This window comes from Misgurnus anguillicaudatus, chromosome 12 (assembly GCF_027580225.2).
Source record: "Misgurnus anguillicaudatus chromosome 12, ASM2758022v2, whole genome shotgun sequence".
NCBI classification, from domain to species: domain Eukaryota; kingdom Metazoa; phylum Chordata; class Actinopteri; order Cypriniformes; family Cobitidae; genus Misgurnus; species Misgurnus anguillicaudatus.
The window spans coordinates 32,546,608-32,561,362 of record NC_073348.2 but is presented as its reverse complement, the minus strand read 5'-3'; the positions used below and the strand labels follow the sequence as shown (position 1 = coordinate 32,561,362).

Below are 14,755 nucleotides of genomic sequence, written 5' to 3'. Positions count from 1 at the left end.
ACTTGAACCAGATTGAACCACAAACCACCTGCCTGAGAATATTGACTGTAATTCTATTAAACTATCACTCATACGTTTTACATCAACAACACAATTATTCCATAAAAAGACATTCACATAAAACGTAAATTGCTTTGAAAAAATATTCAGTGCTTTTGTTCCATGATCACAAGGTTTTGGTCTTGTCCTGATCCATGTATTTGTGGTACACAACACCAAGAGTGGTAAGGAAGTTTCCCATGAACAAAACCAGGAAAGTTGAGCCACACATTAGAACCTGAGAAGAAAACATAGAGGAACAAAGTTAACATTTTGTTTATAAAAATTACTTTTTATAATATAAAAGCATATAATATATTAAATCGACACAATTTCAATATTCTTAATTACAAACAAAACTGACCTGCCACTCTTTCCATTCTGGAAGCTGGGCCATTTGGAAAAGCCTAATTCCGTTATAAAGCTGGAAAAACTGGACATGCATAATAGTGGGATTAGGTCTACAGTGTATGACAATCATAACATGACATTTATAACATTGTATCAGAAAGTTTATCAATTGTGGTTAATAACCACCAGTTCTCAACACAATCTTCTATAAACTATAACACTTCTAGCCTTTCCACTTATTCAAAAAAGGTATAATATATTTGGTTTAGTACTGTTCTTGTACTACAGATAAACATAATGGTTACTATGAGTTTCAGACTGACATATTCCCTTCTGTGCCTCTAGTACGGGGTTTCCCAAACTGGGGTTCGCGAAATTGATGAAAAACTAATGATTAATTCATTATAATTAAATCATAAAATGTAAATAAATTATTTTAAAATACAAATCTAAATAAAACACTAACAAAAATATATATTTTATTTATTTAATCTGCATATCATGTGACCATTACACACGTCTACAATATCAGAAAACTGAGAACCAGGTAAAGGTCCAGCAATAGGTAATAATAACAATAAAAGCTGATAAAAATACATGTTTTTAAAGTTATAAAAGTATTGAAAATGTGCTATAAAACTAATGAAATATTTACTTAAAATCTCTGGTAGTACTTCAAGTAAATTATTTAGGTCAAAGGACAAAAAGTTTGAAAATCCCTGCTCTAGCTGCACTCTTTACCACAGTTACACAACCATAAAACAAGAACTGTGCAGTTTGCCTAAGCATTTCTTGCAAAACAACTCAAGATTACCAAAACTACCATCAAACTTACATGACCGAAGAAAAGGAAAGGCAGGAGAAAGGTCAGACCCCTCCACATCCAGGACTGAAACCCCTCTGATAATATAACACATATATAATTGCATTAAAAAAACATGGCATTTAATTCAGTGTTAATATCTATGTATATGTGATAACATAAGGGACCCACCAACTGTAAGGTCCATGTTGTGTCTTTCTCCAAGAGCTCGAAGTCTATATAAGCAGCCACTCTGATAGTAATACTGCAGAAACTGAACAAAATCTGAATGGGAAACAAAATACATACAGTAAATAAATCATACATTACATTTAAAAGCCATGCATGCATGGATATAATGTAAAGACAGCAATTCTCAAAAGTGGTGATCTTACTTATATACAAGGAGTATGACAAGAACTGATCTCTAAACATCTGGTAGAGTTCACCATCAGGCCTGTGGGACAGACGTAACAGATGATCCAAACCAGATCTTTAAATGTCTCTTTTTCACACTTCCTCTCTATTCTTTATATTCAAAAATATCTACACACCATCACAGCGTTAAAGAGAGAGTCATTCATACCATGTTAGCATTACTCCAGAGAGAAACGTTGAAACATAGTGTTGAAACACCCACCAACCCTTGATCCTGAAATAAAAGTCTGTTAGGCTTATGTTACACTAAACATTACTAAAGCACACGTATATATACAAAGAGTACTAAACATTTGTTTCATCACCATTATGTCACTTCAAAAATGAGATAATGATATTAATCGAATTCTCTCGGCACGCATTATATGTTCATCAAATACTTCGCTTCAAATCTGCCTAATCCCCGCCTCAGGCCATTCGGAAATACCGGTTTGTTGGATCCACTTAAACGCAATGTTGATTTTTCAGCAAAGTCCTCTAAGTTCATGGAAGATGAATTTGATGATTGATGGAACGCTAAACGACGGTGGGTCTCATTTATACTTGGGTCCCTTGTGAGTACCTAAATATAAACTGAATGTGGCAGTGACATGGATCACAGCGCCACCTAATGTATGGTTCAGTTTCTTCATGTTTTTAGTTGCATCTTTGGTGGTTTTGCAACTGTTTACTGTGTCTTGTCCAAATAAGTGTTTTTTTTTAAAGTGGAGGTTTTTGCCAAAAAGCTTGCATGCACTTAGAGGGGTTTGCCATAAAAGACAGTCACATTTTTTAAATACTAATGAAATGACATTTGTAAAAAAATACAAAGACGCATTTGCTTATACAGCAGTTAAACTTTACGTTATATTGCATTTAAAGGAAGGGAGGGTCTTCATATATATGACAGAAATGAAATATCTCATATGATTGTTCTCACTTAGAGCCGTTATTTATGAGAATGCTCTCTCTTATCGTCAATGTACAGTAATACCACACCAACAAGAAGTTGAACAGGGCATCTACAACCCTGTAAAAACACAAACAGACAGAAAGCACAATTTGAATAAATATATTGCTCATTATGGCATCAACCATAACATAGACTATATCTTAACACTTCAAAGCAATTTATACTTTGGGGATGATGATGATGCTATAGAAAATCAAACAACATACCTGTAGCTGACCAAAAACCGACAGGTGAATGAGAACAGCAAGAGAATTACAGTCAGGTACAGTTTGAATTTCTCATACTCGTCTTTATAGGCAAACCTGTATGATGACAAAAAAGCAGGAAGATTAATAATTCACATTTTAATGAAAGTATTGAATTCTGTTTTATGTTTTGATAACTTACTTTGACTGCTGGTTAAGGAGTGTAACGTTCACGTTTCCAAGAACAAGACTGAGGTATAACCTGGATCAAGAACAGGAAAAATTGTTCCATTAATGTATTCCATTAAAAAAATTCAGCTTACTGATACTACATACTGTATTATTATAATAATTTAACACCTAACTTTATTCTTCAGGATTTTTGTAAGTAAACATTTTATCAGTAAAAGACCTGGAGCTACACAGCCTGATTTTCATAAACAAATCTAATTAAAACATAAAAGGGTGTGGCTGTCAGGAAATCAAACATTTCCATTTGCATTACCCGTTCTTCTTTGGCAGGAATGCCTCCATTTCAAAGAAGACATTGGGTCGTTCTCTTATGGATTGATGGATCTCTTCTATTTTATTTACATCATCTGGATTTCCTACAGTTTTGCATCTAAAAAAGAAAAGAAGCTTAAACAAATCTAAAACATATTGTACCATTCATACTAAAGTACACATAAATCATAATTAACTCATCCAGGGCTTCGGAGAGATCCTTTAACTTTTTTCTTTGCCTTGCGATAGAAGAGGAACAGCTGTCTTGCAATTTCGAAACCTCTTCCAGTTTCTGTTTGTAAAGTCGATGTGTCTCCTGTAAGTTACATAACAGATTGTTTCATATAATTATATTTTTATAATGATGACATGTTAAATAATAATCGAATGACCTATTTATTCGTAACTAGACATAAAGAATTGTCAAATCACATTTGTACATGAGTGTACATGAAACGTACATGACCAAAACACAGTTCGTTCATTTTGAAATTCTGAATAAAACGTTTCTGCACCGCACGAAATGTAAACGTTTCTGTATTATTATTTCTATAAAAAAACGCATCTCACGTTGTTTTTATAGTAGCCTTGACCTCCCTAATATGGCGGCGCCGCTGGCCAATGCGCGTGTCCATACATGTTGTAACATCTCATACATAGTTATCTCATGTTATTCTGAATAGCAAAACCTCTCACCTGGACCTGATGGTAATCTTTTTCCAGATCCTCCCATTCCTGTAAACATTCAGCCAACCCGGTCGGATTAAATAACATTTCCAGAATATGTACTCAATGTTCCCAGATAGCAGGATAGCGGTCTAATCGACCGTTGCTGGAATAACCAACTCGCTATCTTCATAAACGTCATCTGTCATGTGAACACAGCTTCCCAATTCCAGTGGCCAATCAGAGACAGACGCTGTAGCATACTGTACGCCTCGTCCTGTAATCTGACCAATGAGCGCTTTCAAAACAAGAGCAATGTATGGGCGTGTTCAACTTATTGCAGCTCTGCGCAGATTGATCAGAATGTGACATGAGAGTATCGCGAGAACTTTTCATGAGCCCATTTATCACATAGCTCTCGCGATACTTGGATATTAAATGTCGATCGGTCTGTGCAGGGACGTTGGTACTCTAAAACGCATTATGGTAACTGGAAATGCTTATAATCAGCAAATAAGAGTAGTAAATGTTGAAAGAATTAATAATAATAATTAATAATGAAAGCAAGAACTTTTAATAGTGTGTAGTTCCCGACACAAAACCTCTTTTCATTACGCGTATTTGACCTTGACTTATTATGCTCTTAATATTACAAATCAATACCTTTTAGTTGTTATTATTATAAATGTTAAGCAGTTTAGATATTTAGATAACATTGCATGCACTGGCCATGTCATATAGAGGAAAATGTAAATTGGACATTATATTTAATTAACTTTATTTTTAGTTCATACATTCATCAAACTACAGTACTATTTCTGTACAGTGCACGTTCCTATTGATACTATTGTACTGCTTGTGGTTTGTTTGCCACTTTCTGCAATTGTCTGTATAATAGGTATTACTTTACATGATACATCAATTTATAAATAAAATTATCCGTGTAAGAACTTAAAAATGTTAATTGTAGTCAGTAGTTGGGCTCTGAAATGTCCGTTACTCTCTCCCCAAGAGTCTGAAGTTCCCAGTCGGAAAGCTGCTGCACAAATCCTCGATTTGGTCTCATGTTGGCTTTGCATCGCTTAATATGATTCCACGCCTCCTAAAATAATCATATATTACAGGTGACAAATAATAAGAGTAAAGCAAATAAAAAAATTCTATATTCAAAAAAATACCTTCAGTGTGTACTTTAGATGATGCATGAGATAAGCCATTGCTACAGCACTGCATCTGCTTATCCCATAAGTGGAGAAAATCATAACAGATGAGGCAGTACTGAGATGTGAGTCTGAAATATTTAACAGATTCATAGTCAATTTAAAATGTTGTCTAGTCTGTTAAATAAACAATTCAACAAGCTGTCTTCTAAAAATTGGCTAATTGAACCAAACTTTTTTCCATACTAACCAATAAAAGCAGAAATTCTCTCAAATGAAATGAACAAATCAGCCTCTGCAGAATCTGAAATTCGGATATGTAATACAGTGCAGCTTGCCTTTTCAAACCTATAGTTTGCAAAACATAAATTTCCGGTTATTTTTAAAATAGCAAGGCAGTAAAAAGTTTCATTGTAACTGAATATATAAGCTGGTGGTTGCTCACATTAAACTACCATCATCAGAGATATTGACAAGTGCTTTCACTTTTAGATCTTTGAGGATTTGAGGATTCATTGCCTGTATATAATCACCCATGTAAAGCTGTCCAGGTAAGATTTCCACAGGATATAGCTTCAAGCTTTCCAGTTCCTATAGGTAGAATAGTCTATAAAGTTTAAATAGTAGTTTAGTAGTAGTAGTATAGTTTGTATAAAGAGAAATACCCTAATTGTGTAAAGAATTTTGTGTGTCCTTAGGAATGGGTAGACTTGAGAAAACTTCTCATAGCCACCAGTAAGAATCTGAATGGGAAAGCGGCTTGCTTTTTCCAAGCTGTCTGCACAGTTTATGGCTGGACCTGCAACATATGTTATATATGGCTGGGGGTTCAGATGTCAAATAACCTTTATAGCATTATTCACAAAAATGGGTGCTAGTGCCGTACCTGAATCTAATAAAGATTGTGTACGGCTGTCATATACAATAATGTGCCTCATACTTTCAATTTCAACATCTATGGGCATAATAAACTTTCCCTCAGAATCCTATGAAATTGGCCGGACAAAAAATATATAATTTAGAAAAAACATTAAAAATAAACCATAAGCTTTAGTCATTAGTTTCATTTATAAACACATAAAATTAAAACAAACCCATTTTGCATTTCTGGCCGTGATAATATGGCTGAGGTTAAATGATTCTGCTGGACGGGCATCTAAATAAATAAGACATAAGAAATTATTTTTGTTACTTTTGCTGCTTAAATCCATCATTATAAAAACGGCCACTAAAAACATACAACAACAAAAAAACATGAGCACTGGTATGCAAAATTAAGCTTAAATACTGTTTCTCGATCCGAAGGCTGCAGCCTCTGGAGGACGCATTTGCAGGCTGCTACGTCATCAATGAAGATCGTATGCAGCCTCCATATCATAGGCTGCATATGCGACCTCCGGAGGCTGCATCCTTCAGAGATAGATATTGTCTATGTATCACTTTAAACATATACCTCGTTTCATTTTCTGGTGTAGGAAAAAAAACATACTTAAAGAATAAATAAAATTTCAGTAAATAGGAGGAATAACGTTTTAATTCTTACCAATCAGACAAAGATAGTTGCTCTCTACAAGCCTTGACTGGCGAGTGTACTGATTTAGGACGTTGTACAGATAAGTTGCTTCACAGAGTACTTTTCCCGCCATCACAGCCTAGCACATAAATGTATTTGGCTACATTAGTTGCGCAGAGATCATCGTTTACTCTGAAGTTATGGTAACGAATAAACCCGCCGTGATTGGTTGAGAGCGATCCTCTCCAGAAACCAACCTCTTCCGTTGATCCTAACCAATCAAATTCGAATGACACGCCCCTTAGCACTTCATTTGCGCTCCCATTGGATGCTAAAGAACGAGGAACCGTTTTCAAAATCAAAGGCGTAAAGCTGTCAGCGGGTGCTGATATGGCAGGATTCGGGGTTTGTTTTTACTTTTAATCATTTGTCGGTGTTTATAAAACGTAATGTAAAGCATTAGTGCAGTTTAAATCGATTGAAAAAAAAAGAGTCGTGCATAATTTGCGCCGCTAAATTCTTATCAGACGTCATTTCGCACGTATCTTGTGTTGCTAGCGATGCATTGTTTGTTATGAAAATAGTGTTTTTAATGAAAAATTAAGGATCGTCAAACAATATGGTATTTGCTTGCAGGGCCTCGGAAGTGTCTTTCAGCGGCGGAGGAAGAAAAATGGCAGCAGTAGACGCTGGGCCATAAGGAGCAAGCAGCCGCTTAGAACTTCCGTTGTCACACCAATAGCCCCTGGCCCTGAGTAAGCATCTAATTCTATATCTAATAATGTAGCATGCTTATATGTAGTTATCCTATATATTTATGCATATACTGAACTTTTTGTTATTGCTTTTACCCAGTCCAAACAACAGGATAAAGGTGGACATAGAGGACGCCAGTGTTCAAGACACTAAACAGCTGTCTCCAACACGAAATATTGGGGCACTGTTTTTTACAGTTCGAAGTCTTATGCAGAAGTGCAGAAATATCATTAGTACTGTAAGTTTCTTTTTTGCTTTATAAATGTATTGTGGTAGTACGTCACATTTTAGATCCATTTCTGTACCGCTTATGTTTTTAGGCCTGTTCTGGCTTCCTAAATGTTTTCCGTTTTTGGAGAGGCTATGCAGAACGAGTGGAGTCCCTTCATCGAAAAGTTGAGGAACTACAAATGGAAGTAGCGCTGTTGCATTCCACTCTAAAGGTTTTAGTTCTACTGAAAAAAAAATATTTTTCTAAAATTAATGTTTGTTATTGTAGAAGAAATTGATGTATTTTATTTATTTATGCATTTTTTTTTATCTTTTGGTTTTAGCTGTCTCGTGAAGCCAAGGCTGCATGTGGTACTTTGGAAATATCTGATGGTGCTGCTCATGCACTACCACCTCCTCCTCCACCTGTCTCCCTTCCACCTCCTCCACCACCACCGCCGCCACCACCACCTCTTCCACCCACATTTGCTGTTCCAAAAGTGTCCCTATTTGCCAAAAGGTCTGCACAACCTCCCACTCCAAAGGTAATTGTTTATTGGTTATAGGCTAAAGTGGGAATGAACATTTGATGTCCTGTTTTCAGTTTAATTGTTTAAATTATTTTGCTTCCTGCAAAAAAATGTATATTTTTAGGAAATATTTTCAATTTTTCCTTTTCTCCCCTTAATAAAGAAGAAAGATGGCCCTGTTGCGGTGACTCTACGGGATCTTCAAACAGTACGACTACGAAAGGTGGGCGTAACCAATAAAGCTCAGGTAAGTGACGGGTTGTCTTGCTGTTATTTTTTTATTCAGTGCTGCTTTTGTACATTGTTAATAGTGAAACGATGTCCCTTACAGATTTCTCCAGACAAACGTAGGAACCCACTGGTCACACTCGCGGACTTGCAGAAAGTCCGTTTGCGACGCTCTCATTCTGACGTGTCAGTAAGATTTAGATCAAGCCTTGGAAGGTGAAGCTCTGCCTGCCTTACTAATGTATTTATTTTGTTTAAAGTATAACAGTGTCTTGATCTGTCTTTTGCTGTTCTCTGTAGGTCACCAACCAAAGGTTCAATGAATCTACGAGTACAGCTTCGGAAAATCAACATGAGCAGGCAAGATTTATTTACAAATGTTAAAACAGGCTATGCCTACATACATAATATGTAAGATTTTTGCATGAAAGTATCTAAAAATCATGTGCACAGTGTAATATATATTTTGTGCACATGTACTTGCATTATCCTAAAAAAAATGGGCAATGTTTGAATTTAGAGAATTTGCAGTTTTAACCAGTTTATAGGGTCGTGGGTCGCTTGTAAATGGTGTCATGCCTGGGTTATCTGGGTTTCTGCTTTTGATGCTATAGAAACCATAAGGGTGTTTGACTTTATAGAACTGCGGATTGGTGTGTGACAGAGTAGTTGTGTGTTGTGTCGCCAATCAATCATCAGTCATCTGCACTTCTGCATCAAGCATGCCAGCCTTTTCTATCAAGCCACACGTTGTAATATAACGGTTATAGAACTTTTTTATTATGTCATTGTCATCCAAATTTGTGAGTCAGGTCGATTCCTATCGACAGTGAAGGGTAAGGACTACAAGCGGTGATAATTACATATTGTGCCTTTTTTAAAGCATGTTTATTGCTTCATGTTTTTAAACCACAATCAACCCTTTGAACCTGAAGGTCAATGTTAAATGGTGTGTTGCTACTTCTCAGGAGTCCTGGCGGTACACCCCTGTGTAATAAGGAAAATGAGGCGATGGATTCGAGCCTTGAATTAAGCATGACCAAAGCTTTAGGAAACAAGCACCTGGTATGTTTCAGCTAAATCTGTAAAAAAAAATATTTCATCTTGGGTTACCATCTGCAATTCTTTATCTTTTAAGGGGGACATATCATGAATATCTGACTTTTCCCATGTTTAAGTGCTTTAATTGGGTCCCCAGTGCTTCTATTAACCTAGAAAATGTGAAAAAGATCAGATCAACCCAGTAACTTAGTTTTGGTAAACCATTCTCTGTAAGCATGTGGAAAAAGTAGATAATTGAAATTTGGCTCCCCTTGTGATGTCAGAAGGGGATAAAACCGCCCCTTAATCTGCACTATCCAACCGTGGCACTGCCATGTAGTGCAGAGATCAACTCATTTGCATTTAAAAGGACACACCCAAAAATGGCACATTTTTTTCTCACACCTACAAAGTGGCGATTTAACATGCTATAATAAATTATCTATTTGGCATTTTTAGCTAGAGCTTCACATACGTAGACATACTCATTTGACATCTTAAAAAGGTATTGTGAAATGTCCCCCTTAAAAGATTTATTTAACAAAGTGAATTATGAGTTTATTACTTGAAAGTGCCCATTTAATTTTATATATAACTTTACAGAGTGCTTTAACAAAAGGACTATCACCACTGAAGTCTGTCTAAGCCAAGAAAGAAACAGACCATTTTATTGTTTTAACAATCTTTATTGCACATTGTGTTTTGTATGACCTTTTGATGATACAATACCTAATAGTGTTGCCTTATATTTTTTTTGTCTGTTAGCTTTTTATGTTTTCTGCAACATTACTAATGGTTTTTACCAGTTCATACTGCCATTACAGCAGTGTGTTTTAAGTCTGATCAACTCTGTTTCTTGCTCCTTGCTGTTTTATATCAACCCTTATGTTACAAACATGAAAAACAACAACAACTGCATACTGTATAAAAATGTAACATGTACATATTGTTGTGCATAATGTAAAATACAGCACATTAATGGAATCTACTGTAAATGATTGTGATTGTGTCATACAGTGGCTCATCTGTAAAATACAATATCTGATACTGTGTGTTGAAATTTGCCCAGAGGTAAGGTTAGGTAAGTTATTGATGCATAAATTCGATGTGCTAGTGAGTAAAATGTAAAGCACAATGACTTTGTACAAACTTTGTGTATTTTTTTGTAGGTGTTAACACCAAATTGTTTACATGTTATGATGTCTTAATGTTTTATTTTAAGGGTCTTTTGCAATTTATTTTTTAAACAATTTTATTATCCAAAAAATCTCTGCAACAAATGCAAAATGTTTAATAAATATTGAAGCTGCAACAATGTGTGATTTTATTTACTTTTTTGTATTTAGACAATAAATGTTTACAATTTAACATGCATTTAGCAGACGCTTTTATCCAAATTAACTTTATTCAAGCGAAGCAGTTTTTGACGTTTGCACACGCAAAGCTCTACTAGTTTGGCTAAAGGCAAACTTCAGTTTACTTGAATACCTGTGTAGTATGAACATGTATGATTTAATATGCAAACAACAATTTAGATTTTGCTCGGACAGTTATCCGCATGCTCGTGTTTCCACCCGGACTTTTTCTCTTGTGCTCATCGAAGCCCCGCCCATTTGTTGTGTCCGTCTATCCACGATGGCGCTGCCCGTGAACATCGGAGCACTCTTCCAATCAGAAATAATAGAGGAAAATGTCGACAAAGATGAGGGCGTTTGTGTTTTGGGCATATTTGGGAAAAGCGCAATGCAACCTGGATCGGTAAAACAATCTCTCATAAACATCTTGGCAGATAAACACATCTTTTCTTTCTTTGGAAGCAACGAAACTGACAGCACAGGCGGGGGATCATCGATCCAGGCGTATTATAATCAGGAGAGCCGCGTGCTGTATTTGGTATTAACATCTGTTTTTGATAACCGCCAACTCATTCAGGCTTGTGAGTCGTTGACGGTGGGTTTGGGTCACTCGGAAGCGTACGAGTTTTGGAAAGCGGCAGAGAAGGATAACTCATTGCAGTTATTGTACCTGTTCTCACTATGCCATGTTCTTCTGCTGGTTCATCCCACCTGTTCGTTTGACGTCACTTACGACAGACTGTTCCGCGCGTTGGACGCGCTGCGTCAAAAAGCCCTTCCGCTGCTGCGCGCCGCGATCAAAGACTCGCCTGTATCCAAAGAATGGAAGTTGAACTGCAGGCCGTGTCCTCCGCGTCTGCTGTTCGTCTTCCAAATGAACGGGGCGCTCAGGGTGGCATCTTCCGGGATCGGTGGGAATGGCACTGATGGTTCTGGAGTGGATAAACCCAAAAAACACTCCCCTAGAAGGCGTCTCCAGCATGCACTGGAGGATCAGATATATAGGATATTCAGAAAAAGTCGCGTACTAACCAACCAGAGTAGCAACTGTCTCTTTACTGTCCCTGCCAACCAGGCATTTGTTTATGTAGTGCCAGGTCCAGATGAAGACCTAATCGGCTCTCTGCTGGGACATCTGCGATCCAACTGTGTTCTGCGAGAGAACGAAGGTGGCACACCTCTACCTGGTCAAAAAAGATACCAGCAGATGAGGCATTCAAACAGGCAGCCTTCTTTCAATGTGGAAAGCAGCCTGTCTTCAGGGGGACAGTTAGTGGACTGCACCTTAAAAGAGTTCCTTTGGCAGCACGTGGAGCTCGTCCTGAACAAGAAAGGCTTTGATGACAGTGTGGGTCGCAATCCGCAGCCCTCGCATTTTGAGCTGCCCTCCTATTCCAAATGGGTCCATGTGGCATGCAAACTTCATCAGGTGATGATAGAGAACGGTAAGGATGAAGCTGCTGATCTCTCCCTCAAAGTGCAGGGTCAGCTCAAGGTACTCGAGGGGTTTCTCGATGCAGATGCCAAGTTTTCAGAGAACAGGTGCCAGAAAGCCTTGCCCCTGGCTCATAGTGCGTACCAGTCAAACCTTCCTCACAATTACACCACCACGGTGCATAAAAATCAGCTGGCTCAGGCGTTGCGTGTGTATAGCCAGCATGCAAGGGGAGTTGCCTTTCAAAGATACGCCTTACAGCTTCATGAAGATTGCTACAAATTTTGGAGTAATGGGCATCAGCTTTGTGAGGAGCGAAGCCTTACAGATCAGCACTGTGTGCACAAATTTCATCTGCTGCCAAAGCCAGGTAAAAATGTATTATCATAATTACCATTGTTAAAAATGACCTTATAGTGCATGCTAAAATGAATTGTGTAACTTTATGTTTTTTAGCATTTAAATTGATGGGATACACTGCCCCATAGTTTTTAACCAGTGTTTTTTGCCTATTTGCTTTTCACAGGAGAGAAACCAGAAATGGATCACAATCCACCCATTTTATACCACAACAGTAGGGGTCGCTCTACAAGTTCTTGTAACTGTGGCAAAAAGCAATCTCCAAGGGAAGATCCTTTTGACATTCAGGCTGCCAACTATGATTTCTATCAGGTCAGTAGATACCATTTCAGGTTTTACTTACCATAAATGTTTACATAAGTAAAGCAGGATGCTTACAATGTGTTTGTCATTTAGATGCTCGAAGAAAAATGCTGTGGGAAGTTGGAGAGGATAAATTTCCCAGTGTTTCAAGCCAGCACACCCGACCCGGCACCTGCCAGTGATGAAATACACACACCAGCGGATGTCCCCGTACCTCCTTCAGGAGAAGTTGAACGTCTAAAGGAAAAAGAGACGAACACACATACACCTGGCGAGAGCACGAGTTTGAGCCTCGCTCTTAGTTTGGGTCAATCTACTGACAGCCTTGGAACATACGGTGATGGAGCAGAAGGCCAGGAGAAGAGACCGAGTTTGGTGGACAGACAGCCCTCCACAGTCGAGTTTCTTCCTGGTATGCTTCATTCGGGATGCCCAAAGGGACTGTTGCCTAAGTTCTCCAGTTGGTCTCTTGTTAAACTCGGTCCTGCTAAAGCCTACAATAATCTTACCGGTTTAGATCAACCTGGGTTCCTCCCTGGTTCTTCCTTTCTCTTGCCATGGGATGTCGTCATCAGGAGCAGATCCGAGGAAGATGTGGGATCAATTGAACCTCTAGATGGAGGTCCAGCCTCATGGCCGGCTCCAAATAAAGCATCGGCTGGAAAGCGAGGCAGCGCTGGGGGAATAGGACGTGGCCGCAGACGGGATGATGTAGCTCGTGCTTTTGTTGGTTTTGAATATGAGGACAGCAGAGGGCGCCGCTTCCTTAGTTCTGGGCCTGATAAAGTGGTAAAAGTGCTCGGGCAAGGTGGCCCAAAGGAGCCTGCGACCAGATGCTTGAATTCAGACATGCCTTTGTACCATCCCTCTCTGTCCCAAGGCAGAGGCATCAAGCCACACTATGCTCAGCTGGCACGCCTTTTCATTGTGGTTCCTGATGCTCCTCTTGAGATTGTCCTTAACCCACAGGTACAGTGCAAAATCAAAATATCCACATTTAATTTATTGCAAATTGTCATTTGATTTACATTTCTGTAATCTTGTCCACCAGGTCCAGCCAGGCCCCCCTCCCTGTCCTATCTTTCATCCGGAGCAAGCTGAGATTGTGCTGCCCCCTGATGGACTCTGGGTTTTACGCTTTCCATATGCCTACGTGACAGACCGTGGACCCTGTTACCCTCCTAAAGAAAACCAGCCGCTTGCAAACTACAGGGTGCTGAAGGGCACTCTGCGTGCCAACACGACCAGTTCAACGCCACAGTAATGCAAACTGTGCAGCGTAATGTGCCATCATAGGACAAGGATACAGAAAAGATGCTGTGGATATTACGATCACTTTGTGTTCACACTTTTGTTTTTCATTGTATGTAGCTGGTTTTTGTTATATTGTACAATTATTGTGGATGTAAATACAAGTAAGCAAATTATGACATTTTGCTGGTTACAGTGCTATCAAGAATAAAACCTGTTATTCCACATAAAAAAACTGTCATATATTTAATATTTACTATAGTAAATTGTGGCAAAATTATTAGTTAATATAGTGTTTTTAACTTTAACCATAAATATTAATACATATTATGGCATTTAATAGAGTTAAATTCACATGATCTGAAATAAATCGACTTCACTTTCGGTTTTAAATATGTAAATAAATCAAATAACCGATTTCACTTTCGGTTTTAATAAATGTAATAATTACAGTGTTCACACTGTATTTTCATGTTTGCAATTAAAGTCATTTCATGTAATTAAATATTAAATAAAGAAACTAAGGATGTCTTAAAGTGTACCAATCTGTCAAAGAAGATGCAGGCTGTGGTGAACATATTAGGCTTGTTTGACTTCATGCGGCGCCGCAAGAATCGACAGCCGGATGACGTCAAAGTATCGCGAGACCGAGACGAAATGTGATTTCTTGAATCAT

At 38.0% G+C, this 14,755-nt stretch overlaps 4 protein-coding genes across 4 annotated transcripts; 2 read left to right on the top strand and 2 right to left on the bottom strand.

Annotated features, from left to right (window-relative positions):
• Nucleotides 1-145: 145 nt before the first annotated feature.
• tmem120aa (transmembrane protein 120Aa) lies at nucleotides 146-4,146 on the bottom strand. Its single transcript, XM_055208043.2, has 12 exons — nucleotides 3,968-4,146; nucleotides 3,469-3,587; nucleotides 3,273-3,389; nucleotides 2,970-3,029; nucleotides 2,789-2,884; nucleotides 2,550-2,639; nucleotides 1,779-1,844; nucleotides 1,588-1,649; nucleotides 1,385-1,477; nucleotides 1,226-1,290; nucleotides 404-472; nucleotides 146-277 (listed from the first exon to the last, which is right to left on the bottom strand). Exons 1-12 carry the CDS (start codon nucleotides 4,043-4,045, stop codon nucleotides 167-169), a joined length of 1,026 nt encoding a protein of 341 aa, XP_055064018.1. The 5' UTR covers nucleotides 4,046-4,146; the 3' UTR covers nucleotides 146-166.
• Nucleotides 4,147-4,698: 552 nt separating this feature from the next.
• On the bottom strand, nucleotides 4,699-6,866 carry styxl1 (serine/threonine/tyrosine interacting-like 1). The gene is made up of 8 exons (XM_055208045.2): nucleotides 6,641-6,866; nucleotides 6,192-6,253; nucleotides 5,984-6,083; nucleotides 5,763-5,896; nucleotides 5,543-5,688; nucleotides 5,348-5,445; nucleotides 5,116-5,228; nucleotides 4,699-5,039 (listed from the first exon to the last, which is right to left on the bottom strand). The coding sequence occupies exons 1-8, from the start codon at nucleotides 6,741-6,743 to the stop codon at nucleotides 4,908-4,910; spliced, it is 888 nt and encodes a 295-aa protein (XP_055064020.2). The 5' UTR covers nucleotides 6,744-6,866; the 3' UTR covers nucleotides 4,699-4,907.
• A 21-nt stretch (nucleotides 6,867-6,887) lies between these two features.
• prr11 (proline rich 11) lies at nucleotides 6,888-10,690 on the top strand. Its single transcript, XM_073874422.1, has 10 exons — nucleotides 6,888-7,015; nucleotides 7,247-7,365; nucleotides 7,466-7,604; nucleotides 7,687-7,809; nucleotides 7,921-8,121; nucleotides 8,270-8,353; nucleotides 8,438-8,550; nucleotides 8,635-8,694; nucleotides 9,303-9,399; nucleotides 9,979-10,690. Exons 1-10 carry the CDS (start codon nucleotides 7,001-7,003, stop codon nucleotides 10,018-10,020), a joined length of 993 nt encoding a protein of 330 aa, XP_073730523.1. The 5' UTR covers nucleotides 6,888-7,000; the 3' UTR covers nucleotides 10,021-10,690.
• A 264-nt stretch (nucleotides 10,691-10,954) lies between these two features.
• smg8 (SMG8 nonsense mediated mRNA decay factor) lies at nucleotides 10,955-14,607 on the top strand. The gene is made up of 4 exons (XM_055208044.2): nucleotides 10,955-12,535; nucleotides 12,692-12,837; nucleotides 12,922-13,797; nucleotides 13,880-14,607. The coding sequence occupies exons 1-4, from the start codon at nucleotides 11,011-11,013 to the stop codon at nucleotides 14,090-14,092; spliced, it is 2,760 nt and encodes a 919-aa protein (XP_055064019.2). The 5' UTR covers nucleotides 10,955-11,010; the 3' UTR covers nucleotides 14,093-14,607.
• The last annotated feature ends 148 nt before the right edge of the window (nucleotides 14,608-14,755 follow it).